General features: G+C 41.5%; 1 protein-coding gene across 1 annotated transcript; it reads right to left on the reverse strand.

The window, feature by feature from the left end:
- Window positions 1-30: 30 nt before the first annotated feature.
- LOC138594585 (meiosis regulator and mRNA stability factor 1) lies at window positions 31-19,225 on the reverse strand. Its single transcript, XM_069665728.1, has 27 exons — window positions 19,159-19,225; window positions 18,321-18,531; window positions 17,041-17,925; window positions 16,713-16,878; window positions 16,299-16,513; window positions 15,845-15,962; window positions 15,585-15,757; window positions 14,768-15,292; window positions 13,418-13,572; window positions 12,495-12,656; window positions 12,164-12,350; window positions 11,838-12,016; window positions 9,923-10,003; window positions 9,572-9,811; window positions 9,202-9,321; window positions 8,924-9,102; window positions 8,594-8,814; window positions 8,330-8,472; window positions 7,561-7,694; window positions 7,273-7,475; window positions 6,307-6,534; window positions 5,611-5,850; window positions 5,249-5,500; window positions 5,021-5,081; window positions 4,721-4,825; window positions 4,369-4,533; window positions 31-2,931 (listed from the first exon to the last, which is right to left on the reverse strand). The coding sequence occupies exons 2-27, from the start codon at window positions 18,474-18,476 to the stop codon at window positions 2,732-2,734; spliced, it is 5,493 nt and encodes a 1,830-aa protein (XP_069521829.1). The 5' UTR covers window positions 18,477-18,531; window positions 19,159-19,225; the 3' UTR covers window positions 31-2,731.
- Window positions 19,226-20,286: the final 1,061 nt, after the last annotated feature.

Here is a 20,286-nt window from a genome sequence, read left to right on the forward strand (position 1 = left end):
AAACACAAAAACACTCAGACAAGGCAGAAGTAATGCTTGTGAAATTTATTAACCGATATCTTTTTGGTCCCTTCAACAACATTAGACTGTTACAGCAACTTCTGGTACAGTGAGGCAATAAAACAGCATGACAGAGGAGGGAGACATATGTAAGATGGACACATCAGTGACACAAATGTTGACGAGGTAAACTAATAACAGTTTAAGGACACTGCTGAAAAAAAGCTGTTAAGTCAGATAGTTAAAGTAGTAAAGACACATGTCTCCATCCCTCTCCAGCCTGACATTTTTTATGTGTAATTTATGAACCAAAACTATGCAAAAGTGCATATTTTGTCAGGAACAATAGCTCCTCACTGATGTAACCAAAACATAGAGAAAGCTAAAAAGAGAAACTAGATGTCTTACTCTGAGTTAGTTGTCACTGCGGTTCTCTGAAGGAGAGCTAGGGTTGGCCCAAACTCTCAAAGTCATACATTCTTACTGCCAAACTTTAATCTACAAACGTCCCCCTGGGCATTGTAAGCCCCTCTCTCTATCATTACCATAACTTAGTCATTTTTTGGACTGCTTATTTCTAAATGAATACTCACTCCTGAATTAAAGGTTTCCAGACAGTTTATCACTGAAGAAGAGACCTGAACCCAAACATCCCCAATTAAAAATATTTGATTGGCATTTCAGACATTTTGGTGTGTTGGCAGTTGAATCTCAGCCTTGAAGGCTTTTCACACAAAGTCAAAATGAGGTCTTACAAAAGAAGCTTGTGTTACAAACGCTGCCTAAAGGAAGTACACACTATAATAAGTCAGAAACTGATAAAATGGGCTCTTTCCCATTCTTTGAACCTTTACTCTGAACACAAAACAACAACAACTCTTTGACTTCAGCGGCTCCAGGTTGTGATGCACTGTAGTCGCAGCCGAGATCATGGGGTGGCATTTCAGCAGCCAGCAGATATCAGTAAGTAAAAACTCCTTTGTGAGATGTGAGGGATGGGGAGGTATGATGGCAATTCCTTTGGCACCGTGGCAAATACAAGCCATTGTAAAAGCCCGGCAGTTTCCAGAGAGCCTCAGAGGGTCCTCTGTGTGTACATGACAGTCTGTTCAGGAGGCTTCTTAGAGCCCCCCATGGTGCTTCACAAACAGCCTACCGCCTCCCGTCCCACCTCTTTTCCCTAAAAACTCACAACTATTCATCTTGTCTTTAAAAATCAAAACTCAGGAGTGCTCACTGCTCCCCTCCAACTTTCAACTCAGGCAGTATGGACATCACCGCAAATGCAGCTACAAACATTATCAGCAACAAGGTTAACTCAAAAAACCTTGAGCATTTCTGCAGCAACTGCAAGGACGACGCCAACTGTAAGATCCCTAAAACATGGTGGAAATAAGAGACTGATCTTAAATAATGTTTTACCATCTGTCTGCTCGTTCTGGGCTTACATGATGAAAAAACTCATTTATGCACACCATGCATATTTCACACCACCTACTCTAGTGTAGACCACACACAGACAAAACACGAATAAAAGAACACAAACACTGGCTGCTGGCTGAAGCCGATCTCTGTTCCTGCTGTCCGAGCAAAACGTCTAGCTGGACTGTTAACCTTTTCTTTCAGGCCTTGACCAGTGGCCATTGAGAGACAGGCCAAAATCGAATATAAATTAAGTCAAAGTACTACAAGAATAAAAATTCATTAGAGCTTGCTTATTGCAATTTCAATCAAAACCTGGCCAACCGTGCTTCAACTGTTAGCAGACTTTTAGCTTCCATGAACAAAAGCCACCACGTGAACTGTTAACACTAGTGTTTCTCTTCTGTCTGATCTCTGAGTTGCCACTAATTACACCACATGTTTAGTCCAAGCTCTTCCACAGGCTGTTAAATGTTCTGCATAAGATGAAGGAAACTGAAAATACTGTCCTCAGGCTGCTTTTCAACAGAGACAAAAGTCGAGAAAACACCCCATAGAGAAGCTACCTCTTTAGAAATCCTGAGAAAATGCAACTAGAAGGAGCTTAAGAGACCAGTTAGGTTGACTCGTCTACAGTTACCTGCAAAACCTCAAAAAATCTGAAATGAGTTAAAAAATTAATGTCTTCAATTAAATGCCATGTCTTTGGGGAAACAGTAAGAGTACACATGAAGGTTTCTCAACATGAACCACGAACAAAACATTTCTGTACACCTTCTGTAATTTGATAATTTTAGAAACTGAGAATGAAGTTCACTAAATTTCTTGGATTTAATGTAGAAAACTTAGTCATCCCTAGCATTTCTCCCAATGTAAACATATACTCTGTATACAGTGACAACCAACTCATTTTCAGACTCATTGTGAGCCAACGTGGCTCTGAACTGAAGATGCATTTTCATGAAAATATCTTTTCACTTCCCTCCAGATGAAATCAAACACTGATTACAGGAGATGAATTTGGCAAATAAAAGAATTGCAGAAAATCTGCAAGAAGAGAATCACAGCTTGGTGAACATCATCGGAAGAACATCCTGATTGTGTAAGCAAACAAAGGGAACAAATATGGCCGATGACTGATAAAGAAGCAAGCAGAAGAATGCAACAGCCTGTTGGGATGTAGATGGGACAAAACCAATGCTGTTCTGAGGTCAGTTCTGTATAGTGTATTCAGTGTAGCTGGTGAACTTGTGTATTAAGCGTTGCACTGCGTGACCCAGTATTACTTTGTGTGTTTGTGTGAAAAGGATCATCGGCTTGCAGGGAATGAAAAGTTTGCAGCTAGCTTAATTTTGCTGCGTGTGGCTCTTCTGCTGGGACTGTCCATGGACAAGGGCGGCTTCATGTCAGGTTTGGAGACTGTGGAGTCTTCTGTGGTGCCAGGCTGCTCACGTGGATCAGATCTGCACTCAGCAACCTCTTCTCCTGCCTCCTCGTGTTCATCGCTCACTGAAATCACACACATGTACAGACTGAGCTTACTCCTAATAAGAGATAAAAGACGTGTAAATAACGTGACGTTTTCAATAAAAACTTGCCTTGCACTAAGATTGCAGAGCATTGCGATTAATCAAATATGTTAATTTCAAATACAATTTTGGTTTCCAACAGTAATGAAAATTAGATAGTTGAGATAAAACCTCTCACCTAATTTTATCGTCTCTCCCTCTTCTACTAAAAGGAGTTGCTCATCAATATTCATTAGAGGGCATGGACATTTTTTAAATCTAAATTTCATTACATAGTGAAGTCTATGTGTTTACCGTTTACTAGCCTCGCAAAGCTCATGGTTGACTGAAATAAGCAGGAGTCTTTAACCCATAAAAGTGGATTTTATATAGATGGCAAATAAATGTCAATCTAAACTTAAGGCCTGGGTGTTGCTTGAAATTGATATTTTTTTGCTGTTTCGATTCCGTTTCTAATTGATTCCCTGTTTCGATTAAACATTTGATTTCCGTTATTTAACCATCTTTATTCTTTAAGATTAACTGAACACACAGGAAGGAAACCCACACAACTTGTCTTGGAGCCGTATCCTACATGCTCAGTGTCTTTAGCCAAATAAATTAGAAATACCCGAGTGAATATTGAAACTATTTGTCTGGTTAATAGAACAACCAGAATCGTATTTGTGAATAATTACGAGAAGAAAATGATTGTAATTTGCCCTGTAAACCAATACCTGTCCATTTTTTTTGCATTTTAATAAATATTAATCTCACATATATTCCATGACACAGTATTGTCAACAACAAGGGTGTGTTGCTGATAGCTGTCCCAGGCTCTACTGGAGGTGGTAGCAGGGTGCAACTAGCGTTTGCTCATGCCACACTTGGTGTGAACATTCAATTCACGGGCAACAGCTCTGGTGGACATTCCTGCAGTCAGCATGCCAATTGCACGCTCCCTCAAAACTTGCAACATCTGCTGTGTGATAAAACCGCACATTTTAGAGTGGCCTTTTATTGTGGCCAGCCTAAGGCACACCTGTGCAATAATCATTGTCTAATCAGCATCTTGATATGCCACACCTGTGAGGTTGATGGATTATCTCGGCAGTGCTCACTAACACAGATTTAGACAAATTTGTGAACAATATTTGAGAGAAATAGGCCTTTGTACATAGAAAAAGTCTTAGATCTTTGAGTTCAGCTCATGAAAAATGGGAGCAAAAACAAAAGTGTTGCGTTTATATTTTTGTTCAGTGTATATGAAATCAATGCATGTCTGTAATGTTAAAAACCTTTTTTCTGAACGACCTGCAACCTCACAACCAAAGTGAAGGAGACAATAATGCTAACAGGGTGTGCATTACTACCAGAACAGTTTTATCATTAACTGCTCCAGGTTTAAATGCAAATGAAAAATAAGAACTGCACTGACCTGTGGGTGGAGTTTTCTCCTCAAAGTGAATCAGGTCTGTCTGCTGGAGAAGAACAGGGTCAGGGTGGAGCTGAGGTGAAGGTAGGCAAGATGGTACAGGACCACACAGCAGGTCTACTGGTGATGTCAGACATAGCAGCTCTGACTCTGCTGCTACATCACCGCCTGCGCAGGTAAAACAAAGTTATTGCTCTGATTGTAAGTCAAACTTAATTTTCATACAGTTTTTATAATTCTAGTTAAAACCAGTACTTCACTGTATTCACCATGAACTGAAAAAAAGAATGTAAATCTGTTCAAAATGTTGTTAAAATGTAAAATGTTTAAAATAAAATTGTTTGACCTCTCTTACCTGGACTCTGGGCTCCAGATGTTGCGCTGCTAATTGGACTGTCTCTCGGACTCTCCGTGTTCTCCCCTGGCTGGGGGCTGTTGGGGACTGAAGAGCTTGCCCTTGCTGAAGAAAATACACACAAACAAACACAGATCCATATTATACAACCTCCACAGACACAGCTACCATCTCATGAAATCTTTTCCCAAGTATTCTCAGGGGGCATCCAAAGTTTAGAACACTGTCACATGATCATTTTAGCCCACTAGCATTACAACAGTTCGTGTATATGTCGATTGCTGCAGCCGTCACCTTTACCTTTCATATCGTTCTTCAAAACGATAATCCTTTTGTGACCGTGCCCTTTGATCCAGACCACCTGAAGATGCCACACCACAGAAGAATCAAACAAAATATGCAGAGACAAGAACTAATTATAATTATTGTAGGAGATTTCATTATAAGAAGTATTATGTGTAAGCTACGCGGTGTCTGGTGCCTAAACAAATGACACAAGAACATTTCTGATTAGTTCTTATTTCTTACCTGTGGAATGGCTCCAAGCAGCTCATCAGTGCTGATGTATCCGTAGGAACGAGGTTCAAGGCTGCAGCCTGTAAATTTGTTATAAGCGACCAGGAACTCAGTCAGGAAGATCTGGTTGTAATGGTAGGTGTGAAGCAGGGCACGAACGTTACGGGCAAACTGGTAAAGCCAGGTCAGCCTTACCCACTCCTCACAAAGACAACTGGCATTATTACCAGCATTGCTGTAGTCATCTTTTTCTTCATGGTACAACTGAAAAAAGCAGAAAAGAGAGAAGATCAAACTAAGTCTGCCTCCAGGTTTAGGATCAGCGAAGCTAGAGTTTGAAGGAGATCAAAACAGGATGAAACTGTTCAACTCACCTCCACAAGGTATGGCAGGCTCTTAAGCAACTCGCTGAGGGAGAGGAACCCATATTCACATGGGTTAAGCGCGGCTCCATGGACAGTCAGATATTGCCGGCTCAGCACTTCAACTCTGACACCTTTAGTGACTTGCTGATCGTCTTGGGACATGAGCAGACTCAGTAGCTGGGAGGTCAGGGAGCGCAAAGACTTCCTGTTGATCAATTGCACTTCCCGAGTCTCAGAGCCATCCACCACCTTGTAACGGAAAAAGAAGAGCCAGGTACTTGTTTATTGGTATTGAACTAGTGATTTAAAAACAACAATGGTCTTAGGCGGTGTGCCATTGTTTGGCAATACTATATTAAATTGTGTGATTACTCCATATGAACTTCTTCTAAAGGAATGAAAACTATGGCAAGTGTAATTGGCCATTTAAGGAGTCTCTTCCTCATACATCAAAGGAGCTGTGCTGCTGAGCAGTGCAACACCAGGAATATTTGTTGTACTGGCTGTCAGATAAGACCTACACAGATGCAATTTAATTAAATAGACATTTTATAGTAATAAGATTTTGCTTAATATTGTGTTTCAGAGACTTTGGGGCAATTTCTCATGGTTTAAAACAAGCTACAAATGCTACAACCAATCTGTAAAATGAAGGAAAAGGAAATGGTGACAAAACTAAAACCAATCCTTGGAACTGTTCTTTACCTTGACCACGTGGCAGAGTTTGGTCAGCAGAGCTGGCAGGGAGCTGGCGTCGTAGTCTTGCAGGCGTAGACCATAACCAAATGTCTTGCTGTACTCTGTGAGCAGCTGGCTGACTGGAAGGCTGGAGTTCTTCTGAGCCCGAAGCAGCTTGACCAACTGAGCTGCCAGAGCTTTGATGCGCTCCACTTCTGTCAGAGTCAGCACTTTCTCCTCACCGCACTCCAACACCTGCCGCATGTAAGGGATCGTTTTCACATAAGTGTTCAGGCAGAGACAAAAGCAGAGGCAGGTATTCTTGATTAAACATCCACTTTTAATCTAACCCAACATTAGTACAAGACTAATAAGAAAAGAAAGTGGAAAAAACTACTTTGGTGCAAATTCCTTTTTGTAAACTTTATGTTTATAAGCTGCTCAGTTTTTACAACTGTAAATATACATTTTCCAATCACATAAACACATAGTGCCTAGAAAGGCATTTACTAGATCATAAATGTAATGTCAAATCTTGGAGGTTAACGTCTGTATTACCCCATTAATTGTTAATCTTAATTAATGGTAACAATGTTTAAGATTCAGTAAGTCAGCATTGCAATGGAGGGTTAACAACCAACTCCTGCTCCACACTCAGTGGTTTTGGATGGCACTCAATGTGGCAGACCTTCCATGTGAACACACAATGGAGTGAGTATTTAGGGAGAGGGTGTGGGGGTTGGAAGGTTGACAAAGGCACAATATCTCAACTTGAGACAACATCCTTGTCCTTACCATTATTCTTTGACAGTCAACATTAAGGGAGCATCATTGCACACCAGACATACACTGTGTTACCTATGCCTCAGTGATCTTTTATACTATTCTTACTTCCCTGATGTCGTGTGATACTCTGTATGCAGAAGAATAAACATCTATTCCTCACGGTAAAGTGGGTGGTATGACAATATTCGGGCAGTTTGCCTCACTCACCATAAGTTTGTCGGGGATTGCCTCAAAGAGCTCCATGAGTTTGGTAAAGCCATAGTAGCTGAGCTTGCACTGACGACCGAAGTGATGGTGGTAGGTAGGGATGAATTTGCTGAAGGGCATTCGGCAGTGAGGCTGGTGGCGGAGAAGGTCCACCACCTCCTTCCCAAACTGCTTTGTGCGCTCCATTTCCTCAACTGTTCTCTCTGCAGGCAAACAAGAGGGAATTCATTGAAATATAATCCATAAAAAAAAAAACGTATCCATTATTAGCTTTTCAATTAAACTGACCTCTCTTAGGAACAGAGATAACTGTGTCCGTGTCCTGATGTGCAATAGTGATGGTGGTGTCAGGGATCTCAGTCAGCAAGTCCATTAGGTCACAAATGCCATAGTCGATTACCCTCCAGTCTCTAGAGAAGCACCTGAAGGCATAAAATACATTACAAAACACCATCAACATAGTGGGTCAATATTTAACATGCAATTTTCTCCAACTGGTAATGATGGAAATCCACAGGACAGCCCACAGGCACATTACTAGCATTTATCTGAACACAATCTCAGTTGATGGACAATTTATTAAGGCTTCCTGTAATGCCAGCAGGTTGTCAGATAAGCGATAAAGAACATCTGGGCCAAAAACTCTCTTCTTTGAGCTGTCCATTTTCCAACTAGAAACTTTAGAAGCAAGAATGAAGTTGGAGTTTAGAGACAACATATACAACCAGATTGGTTTCTGCTCTTAAATGCAGATTTCTATTTGTAGAAGCTGATATTTTCAAGGATCGCATTACAACTGATGCAGCCCACCCCATTTGCTCTCTACATAGACGGTTTACCTGCATACAACCAAAGCTGACTGAAATGGTTGTTTTAATTCTACTCCGACTACAAACGAAAACCTGAAAGCTTCCCTAACCAAAAATCTTCCCTCGTCTACAGATTCTGCATTTATACACAGATATCTGATTGTAGGTTGGTATATAATCAAACCTCTACAAAACACAAAGGCAATGTAAAAAGATCACATCTACAGCTTCAAGCAGTGTTGACTAACCAGTGGTAGGCCTGCATGAAGTCCTTGATTGCCACTTGTTTGCTGGCTTGAAATTTAAGCAGTTTGAGCAGGTCTTGAGTGAAGCGCTTCACTTGAGCTCGATGGGTCAGGGTCAGTAAACGCTTGGTACCCATACCCAAGATCTATAGGCAAAAAACGAAACAATGTTAAATACAAAAAACATAAGTACAATTTGGATTGGTCAAAATTAAAATAAATTCTACCAATTAACAGTCACTTGCCGATCCTTATTATCCTCAATACCTGCAGGACGTGTGGCACAGCCTCCAGAAGCTCCAGCAGCTTGGAGTATCCGTAGTCAGAGACGCGGCACTGCTTGGCAAAGTGATGGTGGTATGAGGGTATGAACTTGCTCATGGGCATAATGCAAGATGGCTGACTCTTCAACAGGTCAATAATCTCTCTGCTGAATTGGATGAGCTGTGGGTTGCCAACCGGACTCTTGCAGCGCTGAATCCACGGCTCTGCGTGATAGAATATATGACTGGTCATGAAAACACTGTTTGTTGACATTTCAGCTCAAATCTTTGCATTCCTCAAACAACTAAATATTGAGATTTTGAATGCACCTACCTGAGTTTGGTGCTGGTGGTTTGTTGTGAATCCATTTGATGACTTTGAAGCCATTCTGAGCTGTGACTATTGTGATACTTGGAACACAGGTGATGAGGTGCTCCAGGGGAACACCGCCTTCCATTGTCTCATTGCCCAGCTGCAGAGAGCTGAATTTTGCTGCATAACAATCTGGAAAACTAAACAGAATATACTATATTGTGGATACAATATTGAATGAAAATATTCTCTGTTGAATAAAAGAAAATTAACAAATTAATTAATGAGCCGGTTGTCACCTGAGTAATGGCAGAGTTCCCTCATGGGACTGCAGAAGACTGTGGATCTCAGAGGCCAAGGTACTCAGAGACGACACCACAAAGGGGATTTTGTAGGAATCAGGATCAAAGTCAGCCTCACTAAAAAAAGGATAGGTAGATAAGACTCAAAATCGGTCATGAAATTAAACAAGTTTTCAAGTGGCCAACATTAAAGGGCTACTACTAATACTGGGCTAATACATGATTTTACTCAAAATCAAATCAACTTAAAAAAGTGAAATTCTGGAAGGACCATGCAACACATATTAGTTCATATACACTCTATTTGTAAATAATTGTTCAATCAGATTATTATATATACAATGCATATTATGAAAACGGTAATTACCTGAAGTCCTGCTGTGTGTAATGTTGTCTACAGACAGGGTCATGGTACTGAAGCTCCTCAAACACAACAGGGCTGCCACTAGCAGAGGAAGAGCCCTCCTGGGACTGGGAAGATCCTAGTGGACTCTGACGGATTTGACTGCTGGGCAGAAGGCAAACAAGCCGAGAGCCTCCCTGTTCCCGCACTGCCACTAGCTCTGGTAACCTGTACAGATCCCCAACCACCAGCTTACGAGGATATCTAAAAGGGAAAAAAGAGCCCTTAGTTTGGGTACAAAACAAAACTTACTTTGGAAAGTACATCTTCTCATTTTGGGACTGCAATACTATGAGTTTAGAGAAAGCTACTTACTTTTTCTCATAGATCTCTGTGAACTTGAAGAGGGGCAGGCAATTGGCAGGTGCATCCTGAAGAATGCTGATGATCTCTGTGCTGTATAATGAAAACACTGATATTTACCATCACAATCTAAACAAACAGTTACCTCAATCTGAAAGATCTATGAGCCCCAAACTTAAAGCCCCTGGAAACTCAGCTTGAAATAGCAAAAATGCATATATGATATCAGTTGTGGGTGTGTCATAAAGCATCCACAAAAATCTGAGCGAAAATAAACGTTCAGAACCACTAGAAAATCTTCTTGAATAACAGCTCGTTTGGCTGTGCAGACAATTTCTCAGGACTGTGTAGGCGTGGCAGCTCCCGTGTTGATTGACACCTGCCGGGGTCCGCCTGTCCGACTTCTCATGGCAACTGTCAACACAACAATGGCGCATGGGAAAGCAGTGTTTCCTCTAGGACCTTAAGCAGCAGGGTAGAGGGTGTTGTACCACCCAGGTATGTGCGCATGTGCACATCATATCAAAACTATTGCTGTCAGGTGATTAAAAAATGAATCTAATTAATTACAGGCTTTGTAATTAATTGATTTCAATCTCATATCAATGAATTCTGTGAGAAGCACGTCACATGTAGACTTACCCTCTTTCTAGATGGTTAATTCTTACTTCCACACTTTAATTGTACCTTCTTCTTCACCTCATTAAGTTTTAATTCACAAACTACTTTAATCTGATCACTTTGCTTCAGTCCCCCAACACACCTGCACCTCCGCTCCCTGCACCACTACTGGCCCTGCTCAACCCCCCCGCCCCCACTTCTGTCTGTCTCTCTGTCTGCTGTGTTGACTGTCTTCATCAGCAGTCTGTTTAATTAAGTCACAAAAGTTACATATTTTCTCTTTCGCAATTCAGTTCTCATAGCACATGAGTCGCGTGTGCACCTAGGACGTTATTAAAGACGTAGCGATCTAAACGATCGATCGTTTCCAAATGACATCTCCTTTTATAAGCTTTATAAAGCGCGACAATCAATGTATTTACAGTAGGGACGTACAGAGTTAGACAGACAATATCTCCTCATTTCAGTATAATATTGTGCAGCTTGCTGGAGGGAGATCGCCAGGGAGCTGAAAGTTTGATACTGAGCGCACAGCTGATATGGGCACGTGGATTGTTTACACTGCGTATTAGAACTGCGTATGTATGCCGAAGTCAGCGATGCGGAGCGGACCCTCTTTTGCCGTTAGAAGTAAAGTGGTTCCGCTATTGTTTATGTGGTTGCCAAGACTTCACGAGTTCACTGTTTCAGTGGTCTTCCTCAATGAGGAGAGGATGGACGATCTTTGATTTCTCCAAAGAGTCGTTCAATTACAACTTCTGAAGCAGCGGCTGCAACAATTCATTAAATGTATGTGGCGGAAACACTACTGCTTCTCCAAGTCCGGCGCATTTAGAAAATAAAGAATGACACAATGTCATCTCAGATGGTGGATGTGCACCCGGGGACAGCACACACAGGCATGATGGGGGGAAAAAGGCGATCGTTAGGTAGGTAACTGCAACAGGTACGTGCAGAGATGTTCAAGGTGTGTGGACGAGAGTTAGCGCAGAGTCAGAGAGAGGGATTGATCGCGAGCCCAGAAGTGTTATTGCACCAGTGAGGGCGGGGCAACTGCTGTTGATTATTTCGCGATTGGTTCGAGAAAATTTATGACGACATAAATATCTTCACTGACCACGCCCAATTTAACCCCAGAGTCAGGGAAGTTAACAGAGTAAGAATGGCAAAAACTCCAGTTTGGATTAAAAGTCATTTCTAAAACTTTTAACATGTTTACAAGTATGTACATAAGACTTTAAATTGCATAGTGAGAAGGATTTTGTGGATTTGGGTTTCCAGGGGCTTTAACTTCAGTCAACTGTACCTGAGCATGGTGAGGGATTTGCTACAGCCACCGGTGATCAGAGAAACCTGAATGCGCTTTCCTCCAATCTTATAACGATGCAAACCACTGATGGCACTTATGGCCTGCTGCAGGGACAACATCTGAATTGTGGCCTTCAGCTGATAGTCAGTGTGGGGGCTAAGTTCCACAGCTTTCACCTAGACAAAACAAGTCACAACACATGGAGATGTTTAAACATTAGTGAATCTTGTTGCAAGCAAGCATTTCATCTCAAGAGACATTCTTTTTGAATCAGATGCATTTGATTTATACATCAATCAATAACATCTATGAAGTACGCTTACCCGTCCGTATCGCAAGAACATGTCATGCAGTATCTGCTGCAGATCCTTGCGGGACATTCTGTAGTCCAGGTTGGCCACCTGGACCTCAGCGCCATCTGAGAAAGGCTCAGGAGGACCTTGGGGACATGGGCTACGAGGGGCAGCAAGGAGGGGGGACGACCGGCTGGAAAGGCAGGGGGACGTGCTCCTTTTGGTTGAAAGGGGGAAGACAAATAGTAAAAACTACCAATTCATAATGAGGGTCTTGAGATAAATATGTAGCATTAGCATTAAAAAAAGAATACTGTTCTAGGCTGATTTATATATGAATGATTTAATCCATATATGTCACCTTGATGACCAGGAGCCCTGGGACAGCACAAGGGGACTGAAGCTCCTGTGCAGGTTTAACTTGCTGAAGGCTGAGGGTGTGCTGATCTGGAACTCGCCTGAGCTCCTGTCCCCTTGCTCCACAGGGGAATCGTTTGCACTGCGAGGGTTGGAGCTCTCTCTTCTACATAGAAAGATGAGAATGTGATTGAAAACATAAGATACTTGTGCCCTAATGAAAAGGATAAGTGCTCAGTGAAGACACCCTTTCCATTGTGCCATCTTTATTTAAAGACCCAAAATTAGTGTCATCAATTCAGATATCTCATGGTCAAAATCTCCTCCTCTGTTAACATGCTGACCAAATCACCAAACATTTCTTTTTCCCCCTCAGGAAAATATATCACAGTCAAAGTGACCTTTTGGGTAAAAAAAAATGTCATAAGTTTGTCATTTTATTCTTTTAGACATTTGTGTGATTTTATTTTAATTAACAAACTAATTCTCTCAGTATGGCCAAAAAAAAAAAGTTTTTTAGTGACCTCAACATTTGACCACAAATTCTATGTTCATCCTTGAATCCAAATTTTTTTGGACAAATTTGAATAAGAAATAAATTCTCTCAAGGCTTCTGCTGGCAGTGGAGCTTACAAATAGAATGAGACAGACACAGGAACCATCCCTCACTTTGCAGGGCTTATTAACACTCTTTGTTGGCATGCTGCAGGCCAGCATGTAATGCTGCTTTATCGTTTCATTTCTTGTTCAGATTTATTTTTGTTCAGAAAGCATATAATTCTATCCCCCCCCCCCAAAAATGGCACCTAACTGGCAAAAAAGGCGATATTTAAGGTTAAAGCTTGCAGACACAACAGAAAAAAGATACATGGGATTTCATCTTGGTATCAAATGTTATTATCCATTTGCCCATATCCCAGTGTGTACCTCCTCCTGTATAATGATTCTCCAGTGAGGCCCGGCTTCGACAGCTGCTCAAGGGATCCTGTCTCGCCATTACTGTGCGGGGAAGAGGAAGCAGCACGTCCTTTCTCCAGTTGGTGGAAGCCCATTCTGGGCTTGCTTTCCAAACTACCCAGCTCCTGTATCAGATAAAAAGGTAGCATATGTTTATACTGAGGATGTTGACTGGCTAGGTACTGTTCATGTGTCTGTATGCATATATGTGCATGTCAAGCTCAATGGAAAGTAGAAAGAGTAGAAAATACAAAGCGTACACAAACACAAGCATATGACCAATAGAACTAGTTGATCTTCAATGCACTGCATTATTAACAATGAGCTACTAATTAAACATCAGTATGATAAGAACGCTTTGATAATTATAAACAAGACATGTTGAAATGCTACTACAGTATTTCATTAATACTGTTTGTCATTTGAACCTCAATCTATTTAAAGCTCCTGTGAGGAACTTTCGGTTTGTGTTGATTTTGGCACACCTTGTGGACAAAGCCATGCCTCTTATCCTGGTGCTGATTTTGTCCTGTACATGCTTAAGTGATGGTTTTTAACAAAAAAAACTCATCCTGCTTTCTTTGACAGTTATATGTATCACTCACTTTAAATTTTTGCCCTGGAAAATGTAAACAAAAGGTAGCGTGCAGTTAATTGTCTGGTCTGACACCTACCCCCCGCCAGCGGTTTCAGGCATTGAGAATAACTATATAGAAATAATCAATCTTGTCGCTGATGGTCTGGTTTGATTTTGTAGAGTCATCAGAATTATTTACAGTCTGTTTCATAACCAGATAAAAACTTCTCACAGGAGCTTTAAAAACTGTGTACTAAAATTGACTAATAATCTTTGTGTTTTGATGTTTTCATCAATTTTGATGCTGAATACGACAAGAAAGACAAGTAAAGCTATTCACACCTGCCCCCAGAGCTAAGTTGTATTGAAGTGGAAAATTGCAAGGCTAAAATCAGCCACAAAATTTATAGGACGGACGGAAGACTTTGGACAAAACACAGAGGCAGTACATCAGCACTGATATACTGGACAAAACAGATGGGATTCATGTATTAATATGATGAATAACCATTGAACATGCAGGACAACAGGCAGTACATGAAGCACTAACCACGACTAATACATGCTACATGCTAGCACAGGCAGACAAATGAAGCTTAGTGAGCAGCGGCAAGCTGTTAGTCAAAGCAGCTATTTGAAGGACACTGGCGGGAAAGAAGCTACTGTGATTTAAATAGCAGCCCAAGCAAGAACACAGGGCAACTGAGGTTAAGGGGAAGCAGGCACTGACAGAGTCTGCTGACCTGATGGGGCTTGGCTGGAGCACCACCGGGAGGCCCACTGCACCCCCTCCTGGGGCTGTAGGGCCTTTCAGGCACTGGGCCTGGGGTGTGGTACGGGCGTGTTGCTCGCCGTGGCCTCCTGGGTGACCTGGGCTTCTCCAGGGGCAGAAAAGAGAAGGAGGATAGGGATGGGGGAGGGGGGAACATTGGATCCTGGTTTTGATTTGTCTGGGATAGAGTCTGTGGTTGAGGCAAGAGATGGGGCCGAGACTGAAGCTCTGGCTCAGGACTTGCATCATCTCTTGGCCGTGGGGAGAAGGAGAGGCTGATTCGGTGGCCAAACACATCCTCATTTTCCATTCGCTTGCGGGCACGCGCAGCTGCCTCGGGGCTGCCAAAACGGAGAACTGCCGTGCCCTGGGACATGCCCAGCACCTTGCCACCACAGTTGTCTGACAGGCGGCGTAGCCTGAGCTTCACAGCATTCCGCAGGCTCTTGTCACAGTTGACAGGGAGGTTGTGCACATAGAGGAGGTTGAAACTTGGCTGAGGGAGGGGAGGAAGAGACAGTGTGCCTGTCTGGTTTGTATGAATTACACTTTTAAAAAATTGTAGAGAATGGCTGAGAGTGGTATGGATAAGGATAAATTGTAATGACCCCCATAAAAAGAAATGCATACATAAATTATTTTTAAGGTAATCAAAATCTAACTGCCTCGCTCTCTTCCCTCTATGCAACTCCACACTAAAATGGAATTCTCCTTGGTTACTTTAGTCAGCATATACTTACCATATTTGATACAGAGAAGATCAAAAAAGAAGCATTTGAAAGGCCTACCTGTGCTTTGACAAGCATACGTGGTGGCAGATCAGCTGTGATCTCCTGAAAGGCCACGTGGCAGTGGGCATGCTGCAGCAGGGCCGAAGATGTATGGTTGCCATGGACCAGGATAACCTGGAAACCATGGCGATGACGCAGATCACTCAGCTCACTTGCAAAGTTCACATCCGCTGTTGGTGAAATAAATAAACTGTTTTACAAAACCCTTAGAGGTATCAAGACTGTAGTTGATTATAATACATTTAAGCTGAACTCACAGGATACTAGTACAACCGTTGCAGGTGCAGCGTGAGTCTCAGCAAAGCGTCGTAGGCTCTGGCGAAGCTTGTCATCTGCAGCGTTTTTGGCTGTGGCATTGATATGTGCAACAGTAACCTGATAAAGCAAAATAATGTATGCAAACCTTTAGACATTTTTTTCGCATTCTGATAAGCAATTACTTGACACATTCATGTAATTTTATACGTTAATATCTTAAGTAGAAAAACCTTTAAATCACAACGTATAAATTTCACTTTATATTTTGAAGGCTCCAAGATAATACAGTATCTGATTCAGCCCAAAATAAAATGGCAAGGTATTAGAAGGCCTCATGACAGCCACTCATCTGATTTAGGTGTTCTCCGGGGTAGATAATTGTTCATTAAGGGTGTAAATGTCACTTAAATGTAATAACATAACCATGAAAGTATTAGAAATTATTGTAGGTACCTGGCAGTTGTTGAGCTCTTGGATTACAGCTTTACTCTCTTTGCTTATATCACAGACACAAATGAATTCTGCCTCACGGTGGCCCTGAAAGAAACGGCTGCGAATACGCTGGACCACAGCTGCAGCGGATCGTCCACTGGGCACGCAGCAGTTCTCAATGTCCCAGAAGACACCCACTGGAGGGATGTTCTCAGGGCCACTATTCTCTGGAGAACCTGGCAGACAATTAGCAGCTTAAATTAAACAGCCACAAACCAATAATTTCACTGTCCTGTAGTTATTATGGATGAAAAAACATTTCATATCCACTAAACACCAATGCAATTTTAAAACCGTCAATTAAAGATCCTCAAGGCCAATCCGACATAAAAGTCCAGTAAACAGTAGATGAGCAAATAATACAAGTTCACTTACCATACTTCTGGCTGGTCTTCCCAAGGCTGGTCGATGGCATGAACATCATGCCATCAGAGGAGGTGCCACAACCATTACAAATGGGGATGGGGATAGGAGCAGTCTGGGGAACAGGAACATTGTGCCACACCTTGTCTGGCTCGGACACTGCCAGACCATTCATGGGCTACAAATGAGCAAAAATCATTAGTAAGACATCAACGGAAAACATTACGCATTGTGTAACAACACACAACGAAAACTATTCTGTTTTTGTGGTTGAGGTCATCCTAAAGTTACCTACACAGAACTTCATGGCATGTAAGTACAAAAGAAAGGCTCTACCAACCTTAAGCAGACACTCCTGGCAGTAGTGCGCCCCCTTCACACAAACCGTGCGTTCTACATTTAGGTGAACAGGGTTAGAACAGAAGTGTGCCGAGGTGGTTGTAGTAGTGATGGTTGTGGTGGTTGGGTGATCACAGAGTGTGCTTCTCTGGGATCTTCTGGCTGATGGGCAACAGTCAACACCACATGGGTAGTAGCCAGAAGAGGCCAGGCAAGAGCCATGCAATGGAACAGGTAGAGAGGAAACCCAGGGGAGAGAAGAAGCCAGAGGTGCAGAGGAGGGAAACAGGCTGGTTTGACTACATGGAAGAGGTACAGATGGGTAAGTGTGGAGAAGCCCTGAGCAGCAGGAGAGGTAGGGGTGTGATGAAATAGGCTGAGAGGTAGCGACAGAAGAGAGCAGCTGAGGTTTGTAACCAATGCTGAGCAAAGGATCAGTAACTTCACCTCTGCTTTCACAGCTCAGGTTATTTTTATATTGATGAATAGAAGTTGCAGAACAAGGGCCAGATGTGCTAATACTGCTGCTGCTGATGGCTGCTCCCAAGGAGCCTTGGGCCATGTAGAGTGATACAACACCAGCAATGCTGCTGCTGCTACCAACAACACCTCCACCACCCAATACCCCATAGCCATCTGTGCTGCAATAGTCACAGTGAGAGCATACTTGAGTGCTTACTTTGGGGCTAGCCCCCTCTTGTTGCTGCGATGGTGGTGGCTGTTGGTGGGAGTCTTGTGTAAGCTGAGCGGGAGGCAAGCAAGGAGGAGGCAAAGGGAGAGGGGCCAGACAGAAGGGCTTGGATGATTGGGAAGAGGAAGTATGGTGTGGAGGAGGAGGGACATCTTTTAGTTCGAGCACGGCCTTTCTGCTGTCCATGTAATTGTTCTGTAAATAAAAAGATCAGCAGATTTAAAATTAAGTTACAATGTTTAGTGGGTTATTTTTTTTATTAAAATGTGCAAAATCTTCATGAATTTTGAAACTCCTATTAACAGAACAAGTCGATTGAGTTCAGATTTTATTTTGTTTACGTGTTTACTTTGTGAACTCATTTTTCAAATATTTTCTGTTAAAATTGGATTAAAATGAGGCAACACACATAAAAAAAATAATGTTAAGATAAAATAGAGACATTATACACACAATAACGAATTCAAAACAATTATTGCCTAAATTTTAAACCTGTTTAATTGGGCTGAATCATTGTCCTTTTAATTGATGTCTATGCACTAGCTATGTATACAGACACCTGGGCTGAGTATACACAGACAAATTCATACTTCTTTATCTCTGTGACAAAGGGAGGTTGTCTCATTGGTTGTGAAGCAGTCTTTGAGTTTCCATAGCAGGGTTGAGGCCTCTGTTTTGGGATGACTTAGCCATGGGAAGGGTCTGGAGCTACATGTGGATCTCTCATTTTCCAGTCCTTCCATCATACAACCCAGAGAGGTCTTTCACCATACTCTCAGCTCTCCTCTCTCTCATGCTTTCCTATGAACAGAAACCGAAAGTTTACAAAAGTTAGTCACGCATTAATTCATAATCTCTCATTGACCCAGTGCATAGGATCATTCCGTTAGGGTGAATTCAGTTTATGATTCAACGCTACGAAGTTAGTATTTACTCAATACTAAGACTTTCATCTATGAAAGCACGGGTTTGACTTAACAGCTCCATAAGAGCAGTTTGATAAAACAACGTAGGAACGTCTGCGATAATAATGTTTAATCATGTGACAAGTTTGGACTGCTTATCGGGACTAACCCCATAGCTATGTTTTCCCAAAGCAAGTTATGTAAGGTGAAACACCGACTACGTAAAGTTAGCTTAAGGCTAGTTCACGTTACAGCCGTGTGTCTGGGTGTGACTATTAAGCGTCATTTATTGTGAAATTAGCTAGTTGAAGAGGTAGACTAGTGACTATCTGAATAGCTAATTAAACATTTACTGCTACCTGGAGCTAGCCTTTAATTTTAAGCTAACAGCAGGCACCGTCAGTTAGCTTCACAGACACTTAAATGCTCGTTTACATACAACATCTATTGTCTTTACGGTAAAATAAATATTATTTTCGAGCTATTGGCGATACATTCACAAAACAGTTGGTCGATTTGCTACCTGAAACGGTCTGGTCTTTTCACATCTTCCTCAAAGCACTGTTCCTCCTATCTGTCTCCCTAGAAACCCGCACCTTTTTGTAACCTACTTTTGCCGGAAAGCATGCGCAGTTGTCGTAAATGTTATTGTTACATCTGGTTTGTGATGTGGGAATACACCAGCACTGGCACGTTGACGAGTTGATTATTTTGCTAAAGACGAAAGATGTTGTCTAAGTTCGTGCTCAAATGACCGTTCCATATACTTCTTATCTGTCTTCCTAGGCTGTTTAGTGACCTACCGTTAACTGTGCCAGAGAGCACGCGCAGCTGTCGCAAATGTTGTTTCGTGTGGTGAACAGACTGTATACAGTCATTGGTGGTGAACGATGAATGTAACTGTGATGATACACTTTATTTTCCGGAAAAAAATGCAAGAAAACTACTTAACATTAGTGATACCTTAAAGTTACTACAGGAGACCCCTTTAGCTATATTATTCTATTTTTGTTAATTTTAGTTTATTTCATTTCTTTGTCTTTTATTAGGTTACATTTTTGTGTACATTGTATGCTCCGTTTCCTAAAGAGTCTACTACTGATGTTGTTTCACTTGCCATATATTGTTGTACAATTTCTATTTCAATTAAAAAATTATAAAAATAAATACGCTTTAATTTTTTCAGATTTTCCTTTAAAATTAGCCTTCAATTCACAAACCTTTTAGAAGTTATACATCAATTTAAATAATTATAATCTTGAAATAGGCTGTGTGCATTTGGTGCATTCCTTATATTAACTGTAGGTGGACATAAATATAATGTGTTGTCGTGTGACTGAATGAGATTTAATTATGTCATATTTTTTGATTCATTTGGATAAACATTCATCACTGGAAGTCAATAGCCTACCTCAGAAACGTAAAGTAGCAGTCGCCTAAGGGTCTTGCGTTTTAACTTTTAATTTAACTATAGCTCTGCAGCTAATTAAATTACGAAGAAAATACAGGCTATCATATTTTTCACTATAAGTATATATATATATATATATATATATATATATATATACATATATATTCACTTTATCTTCAGTCGACTCGATTACTGTAACAGTGTCTTTACAGGTTTCCCTTAAAAAATCAATCACAAAAC

This window comes from Semicossyphus pulcher, unplaced genomic scaffold (assembly GCF_022749685.1).
Source record: "Semicossyphus pulcher isolate SPU_LCO1_2020_fin unplaced genomic scaffold, fSemPul1.0.p SCAF_17, whole genome shotgun sequence".
In the NCBI taxonomy this organism is placed as follows: domain Eukaryota; kingdom Metazoa; phylum Chordata; class Actinopteri; order Labriformes; family Labridae; genus Semicossyphus; species Semicossyphus pulcher.

What these genes read in the sequence shown, in the direction of transcription:
- LOC138594585 (XM_069665728.1), bottom strand. Translation starts at nt 18,476, where the DNA reads ATGATGGAAGGACTGGAAAATGAGAGATCCACATGTAGCTCCAGACCC. An exon ending in TTCATGCAGGCCTACCACTG is followed by an intron (nt 7,695 to 8,329) that starts GTTAGTCAACAC and finishes TTATGCCTTCAG; the next exon opens with GTGCTTCTCTAGAGACTGGA. An exon ending in GGAGAAAACTCCACCCACAG is followed by an intron (nt 2,932 to 4,368) that starts GTCAGTGCAGTT and finishes GTGTGATTTCAG; the next exon opens with TGAGCGATGAACACGAGGAG.